The following is a 7,500-nucleotide window of genomic DNA, read 5'->3' as shown; positions in this document are numbered from 1 at the left end:
TGGTGTCAATCTGTATATATACTCTCACACATACCCATGCACCTCCGTGGGTTCAGTGCCTTAATCACAAACCGCAGGAAGCAGATGAGGCAATCAAGAACGACCTCACCTACACGTGCAGGTGCAACGCGCTCCAATTACCTCACTAACTCCCCGCGGTTGTGCGATCGCGCCCAGAGAGAACGGCACGGCTATACAGATTTTAAAAACCTGGCCTTTTTTTGCACCGCGGACCCGCTATACCACACTGGGCATCATTCGCACCCTGAAAGTGTATCATCACAAGGAAATGCTGAGAAAAATTCTCGGCAGCATAACTTGTAGGCAAGAGGAGATTAAAATTAACATGAAAGAAGCTATTGAAATGATTGCAAATGCCTGGACACAAGTTAAAGAAAGCACTATAGCAACAAATAGAGAATCTCATTACAACAAAATTTTCTTTACAACAATAAAATATTTTTTTAGGTCCCTGGGAGTTCGTTGTAACGGAATTTTACCTGTATATATATATATATATATATATATATATATACACACAAATATACATATATATTTATTTTCAGCATTTAAGAATGCTGTTTTTGCAGTCAGTGCTGTTACTAATGCATTAAGTACTGCATCATCAGAGAGGTCTACCTCATGCTGGCCAATGTGTAAATTCCTGCTATTGATCATTTAAATGTAACTGACATGAACCTGCAACAATTTCTTGCTTTCTAAAAATATTTTTAAAACCATTTTGGTGATTTTGGAGGCCATGATTTTGGGAACTTCTGATTAAAGTTATAAACAAAAACATCACATATGCAGTATGTTTAAAGCTATGCTGAAGCCTGTTACATCATACTTAAATAGAATACACTTTTAAGCAATACTGAATCAGCACTGCAGCTACTTTACTACCATCACACATACCTATTTTTTTTTACTGTGGCCTACTTCCAATAACAGCATACAGTGTCTGTTATCATAAAATCTGTCCCAGAAAATAAGATTTTTTGTTAGTCTAACAATATTATATTTAATTTTGAAAAAGAGCAAAAACGATGTCAAGATGTGCATACAGACCTGACCAAAATACTCAAGTAAACATACTACAAGAGTTAAATCAATAAAAATCAATAAAATGTATCAGATTATCTGTTTTACATTTTTAATGATCTATGTCTAAAATTGGAAAACTATGATTAAAAGAAAAGTTATATATAGACTTCATATGTACTGTATGAAGCCTTAGTATCTCAAGTATTGCCTTGATATTTGGGAAAGCAAAAAAGAATTAATCCTTTCTCCTGGTATAATACACATTCCATGTTAAAATCAATTTGTCAACATTTCTGTAAAGCAAAAATAAACCAACAAGACTAAGTAAAACCAGGACCCTTATGACTAAAGCAAAACAGTCAAAGTCAAATTCCATATAAAGACAAAAAAACAAAAAAATAATGCCTACCCTCCATGAAATATCTTGTCCACATATTTGTATATGAATTCCCTCCTTTCTGTTGCTTCCTCGTCTTCTGTATATTCTACACTTTGAATAGAGGAGAAGGACTCATTGGAAGAGGAACGACGAGATTGGCTCCAGCCACTGTGGCAAGGTGAATCAGTTGCCTCATTTTCACTATCAGCAGATTCTGTTGCTTCACTATCATTGCCAGGGTCTTCCTCATGGATGTTGTCAGAAAAATCTGAAGTCTTCTGGGGTGCAAGTGATGAAGACTCGACTACAGAAGGTTCTGAGTCAAAATCAATCAGGTTGCCAACAGGAACAGCATCAACATCCATACTGCTAATGCCTTTTCTTTTAAATTATAATTTTTTTCACTTGTGGAACATAATGAATACAATATCCTTAATGTCTATGGCTATCTTCGACTTAATTGATCTGAAATTAAAAAAAGACAAAAAGTCTAAATTGCAATGCATGTACATAAGTAATGAGATGAATGAAAAACAAAACCCAGTGATTACCCAAACATTCCTGTAAATGTGACAGCCAGAAAAAAATACATTACAAACAACTTGCATAGAAGTATAGACAAGGGTCTTTAATGATATTTAAGTTTAGAATTAAGCTTTAACATTTATGTCAAAGTCTGCAAAAATTACTTACTGTACAATTTTAATGAAATCTTAGCTACAGTGCAATGAAAAAGTATTTGTCTCCTTTCTGATTTCCTGATTATAACACTTAATCGTTTCTGTTAGCCAAACTAACTTGATACAATACAAAAGACAACATGACTAAACACAAAGTTTTAAATGTTCATTTGATTTATTGAATGAAAAAAGTTCAAAACCTGTATCATCTATGTGTATAAGTATTTGCCTCCTTAATCCCACAATCAAGCAATGAGATAAACTTAAAAAGTAACAAGGTAAATGGCAGCGTAACTGCTGCCAAACCTATTAAATCTTTAAAAATCATTTAAATAAAACCTTTCCAGCAATGTGAACCATGCCTTAATCAAAAGAAATTCCAGAAGACCTGAGAAATAAAGATACTGAAATATATCATTTGGGAAATGGTTACAAAGCAATCACTAATACTGTAGGACTCCAAGGAACAACTATGAGTGCCATCATCTACAAATGGAGAAAACTTGGAACAGTGGTAAAACTGTCAAGGAGTGGCAGGCTCACCAAAATTACTTCAAGAGAACTGGCATCTAATTAATAATTTCTTTGGACCCTCCAGGAATGGATTTTGACTTTGAGTTAGCTGGTAATCTGTTGGCTCTTTTGTATTGAATTAAATTTGTTTGGAGATCAGCAACAATTAAGTGTTATAAATAAGCAAGAATAGAGGAAATGAGGAAGTGGGCAATACTTTTTCAGTGCACTGTATGTGCTATTTGCTCATGAAGATGTGCTCTGCAAATCCAGCACCTTTTTCATGAGAGAGTTGGGCTGTAGTAAAAATAAATAAAAACAGATTGGGAGAAAAGTGAGTGCTGGAGGAAGAATGAAAGGACAGACAGAAGAGGAAAAGGCTCAGAAAGTCGTAGTTGTACATGTCTCATGAAGTGAACAGTGACAGACTGAATGAAACCTTTAATTGCGCTAGTTGTGATGAATTGTGGTAATTTATTGACCTCAGGCACTGGTGCCATCTGGTGCTGGGCGGTATACCGGTTCTTACCGAAAACCGTTTTTTATTTTTGTTATGATATGGATTTTTGTTATACCGCAACACCGGTTTAAATTGCCTAAACGACGTTTGGAACGTGACGCAGTGGGAAACTGTTCACATGGGGACCTTTTTCACTGCTGCACCGCTAATCACAGCGGTGTTGCACGGAGGCTCTTTTTCACTGCTACACCGTTAAATAGGTAGTGGTAGTGTGGGTACTGCACTCTGAAAATGGACAGAGAACATTCCGAAACTGAAGCTGTAGCAGACGATAAAGTTGAACATGATGACACAGTATAACTTTTGCCGAAAAAAAGGAGTCGCATCCGTTATCTGGAGATGCTTTGGTTTGCAACAAGTACCAAGAATCAGTGGAATTGCAAAGTAATAAATTACACAAAAACATCTAGGGATAAGTAAAAGATGAATATAGTAAGACAGGAAGCACCAGGAGCCTAAAGACTTGGACCGTCGTCCTTTTGCATAGATATCGGGAGTGCCACACACCCCTTTCCAGCGACCTCATGACCCCCCATGCTCTCCCAATCCGTCTACTGACTTCACAGGAAGAATCACCAGAGACATGAATGTCACTGCCAAGGTATGTAAACCTCTCAACAAGGTCAACACTCTCTCCGCAAACAGACACACTGCTGATGGCTGTGCCCAAGAGGTCATTGAAGGCCTGGATCTTGGTATGTATCTAGGACACTCACAAGCCCAGACACTCAGACTCCTCACTCAGTCTCTCAAGAGCCCTGATCAGAGGCTCCATTGACTCCGCGAAGATCACAGCATCGTCAGCAAGTCAAGATCCGTGAATCTTTCTTCACCAACAGATGCCCCACAGCCGCTGGACCCCACAACCAGCTCAACACCCAGTCCATACAAGCATTGAACAGAGTAGGAGCAAGAACACACCCCTGACGAACCCCAGAATCAACTGGGAAAAATTCAGAGGTCCTGCCTCCACTCTGCACAGCACTCACAGTACCAGTGTACAGGCCAGCCATGATATCCAGCAACCTTGAGGGGATCCCGCGAACCCTCAGGATGTCCCACAGGGCAGCTCGATCAACTGAGTTGAACGCTTTGCAAAAATTGACAAAGGCTGCAAAGAAACTGTCGATTTTCGCGTTTGCGCTCTATGAGAACCCTCAGTGTCAGGATGCAGTCGATGGTAGACTTCTTAGGCATAAAACCAGACAGTTCCGGGCGCTGGTAGGTGAGCAAGTGATCACGGACCCTATTGAGGATGACCCTAGCAAGGACCTTACCTGGCACCCAGAGCACAGTGTTATCCCCCGTAGTTGCTGCAATCCAGGCTATTACCCTTCCCTTTCCAGATAGGGACGACAAGTCCCGTTTTTCAGTCAGTTGGGATGATGCCAGTCTCCCAAATGGAAGCAAAGATTGCTTGCAATGCCAGGAGGACAGCCTTACCACCAGCCTGGAGAAGGTCACCCCGGATACCACAGATCCCTGCAGCCTAAGCTGGTTCACCACCTGTGCAATCTCAGTGAGATTGGGTGGTTCACAGCTAATTGGAGGATCAGCCTCAAGAACCGTGGACCCAGAGATATCCAACGTCCTAGCCTGAGGATCAGCTTGGAACAACTGCTCAAAGTAGCCAGCCCAGCGGGTCACAACTGCAGTGTCATCCGTAAGGACCGTTCCATCAGCTGCCCTGACTGTGACTCTCCAAGGAACAGATTCAGATGTGCATAATGCTTCGATTCCTCTGTAAGCAGGACGTGGGTCACTAGACCGCAGATGGTGCGTCACTTGCTCAGAGTACTCTAACAAACGCCTCTTTATCTGCCCTCAGAGCCCTTGCAGCCGTCCTTCTCACTTCCCGGTACAGACCAGAGTTGCCATTGAGCTGTGTGCTGCGACTCCTCTCGATGATATCCAGGGTGCCCTGTGAGATGAAACACCTCCTTCTGGGAACACCGGTAACACTAACACAACCCTCAGCAAATTTCAGGATCTTGTCACGGAAGGTCTCCCACATCACATTAGGATCGCCAGTCGTACCCAAATCTGAAAGTTCCTCACACAAACTGCATGCAAACATATTAGAAACTAATTAATCTATACATATTAATAAAAGGCAAAGCCCTCACTGACTCACTGACTGACTGACTGACTGACTGATTCACTCACTCATCACTAATTCTCGAACTTCCTGTGTAGGTGGAAGGCTGAAATTTGGCAGGCTCATTCCTTACAGCTTACTTACAAAAGTTAGGCAGGTTTCATTTCGAAATTCTACGCGTAATGGTCATAACTGGAACCTGTTTTTTGTCCATATACTCTAATGGAGGAGGCGGAGTCACGTATCGCGTCATCACGCCTCCTACGTAATCTCGTGAACTAAAAACAAGGAAGAGATTTACAGCACGAGTCAAATGTGGGAACGAAGGTAAATGACGTTAATTTTTGAGTGTCTTTTAATACTGTGTAAGCATACATATTAACACATGTGCAATTAAACGTGTGCATTTACGGGGTGATTTCTCAGGCTTAAAAGCTCGCCTTTTACTGAAAAGGTAAATGCAAACTGTTTTCATTCTGAAGGGCACAGACCATGTTAGATTTCAGCCGTTAAATGCGCAAAAATGTCAGTACACCAGATAAATAAGCGCAACATATTATCAGTTGTATTGTATGCTTACAATACATATAGAAATGTGTTAATCGTTAACTAATATTATGGGATGGTGTTTTTCGACTCGCGCCTTGATTTAAACGATTGCATTTCTTGGTGGGTTTGCGTAGCTTATTATCAATATCTTTACACCTCTTTTTAAGACTTAATTTAAAAAGGTTTTCTTTTCTTCTTAACTAGGGGGCTCCGCCCCCTGCTCGCTTCGCTCGCCAACCCCTGGTGTTGGGAAATGACAAAGAGCGTGATGTATGAATGAGATGTAGAATAGTGTGAAGGTGTAGATGATGCATATAGAAAGCAAACAATAAAGTGTGTGGCACAGTGTAAAGGTTTATTGGAAAATTTCTTTGTAAACGCCGTTTAAGTGTAAAAGGTAATTCCAGGTCAGAACTTGTAAGGTCAATGAAGATGGTCATTGTCGTGATCAGAGTCAACTTTGTCAGAGCTTAGAAAGAGTTGTGTCTCTCCAGGAAGTAATGCAATGACTTGGGTATTTATGTTTTACACATTAATATTTTTTGGACATAATATAGTGCGTTGTGTTAAAAGGGGCATTTGGTCTAATGAGATTGCTGTTCCAAATATCTCTGTAACTAAGTCGTGTCAGATAAAGGCTTGAGGAATTGTAATAATATCTGGGTGAAGTCTATTTGTATTGGTGAGTGTACCATCTCCCAGTTGTAATAACCAATTGTTATGATCTGGATCTGGATCTGGACATCGCATGTTTTGTACTAACTGTATCTTTTGAAAGCAATGTTGAGTAAGTGACTGGATGCCATTGTACATTCATCAATAATTAACAGTTTTGCAAGACGGATGTCACGTGCAGTGCTACTGTTCATGTTCATAGTGGATACCGATTTGTAGGATCTAATGCAGTTCATAAAGTTTTTACTTTCAGGTACATCGTTAGTTAGAAGCTTCTGTAGATATTCAGGATATGAATGTAAAGGAGGCAGTCTAATTTGATCCTTTTGACAACAACGTGTAAATGTATTACTTGTATTGCCAGTTGTTTCTTCAGGGAAGTTAAGTGAATGACAATGATTGCAAATGACATTCATTAATCCGAATGAATTTTCCTGAATAGTGGACTCATTATTGAACGCGTTGTCAGCTAACTGGCGTAAGTGTTTAGCAGGTGTCTGTCGTTGATGTCTGTGACCTGTATGTTTTGCTTGTGCCGTTTGAGAGGCGCGTCGTTGTATGTCCAGTATTTGGGACGTGTTGTTTTGGAGCTGTAATCGATTTGCCTGTGCTGTGTGAGAAGCCCGTTGTAGTTTACGCCGTGCATTGTTTGTATTGAGCCTTGCCCGTTTTTGTATGTAGGTCAGTTGAGCTTTCTCTTTTTGGAGCCTTGCCTGCTTGTTTTCCGGCATTCCAGATGCGCGGTGTAGACGTCTGCGTTTTTAATTTTTTTGTCCCTTCGCTGTCGTTTCTGTATGTCTGAGACGGGAGGTGTTTCGTTTTGAACCCGTGCGTGTATCGATGCAGCACTGTGAGACGCGCGCTGCATGCGTCTACGTTCATGTTGTACCCGTGATCGTGAATTCATGACTTGTTTGTTCTTCAGCGTTAGATATATGGATAAGTAATAAGGAGGATCGCACTCACTGTTAATATGGAGCCTTTTCTGCGGTTGAACGGTTAATAGTGCCTCATTGTAATGAGATCCACCTATGCTGCA

The 7,500-nt window shown here is 40.5% G+C and overlaps 1 protein-coding gene across 2 annotated transcripts in view; it reads right to left on the bottom strand.

Moving 5' to 3' along the window:
* The window catches only part of kiaa0513 (KIAA0513 ortholog), a 112,742-nt gene that overhangs the window by 75,649 nt on the left and 29,593 nt on the right, over positions 1-7,500 (bottom strand). For both annotated transcript variants that reach the window (XM_028810149.2, XM_028810150.2), the window contains exon 2: positions 1,457-1,891. In XM_028810149.2, coding sequence (XP_028665982.2) covers positions 1,457-1,791 — 335 coding nt within the window. In that variant the 5' untranslated portion in view covers positions 1,792-1,891. The remainder of the gene's footprint in view (positions 1-1,456; positions 1,892-7,500) is intronic.

The sequence above is a fragment of the Erpetoichthys calabaricus genome, chromosome 9 (genome assembly GCF_900747795.2).
Source record: "Erpetoichthys calabaricus chromosome 9, fErpCal1.3, whole genome shotgun sequence".
Classification (NCBI taxonomy): Eukaryota; Metazoa; Chordata; class Cladistia; order Polypteriformes; family Polypteridae; genus Erpetoichthys; species Erpetoichthys calabaricus.
Note: the sequence above shows the minus strand (reverse complement) of the source record. Positions and strands in the feature narration are given on the sequence as shown.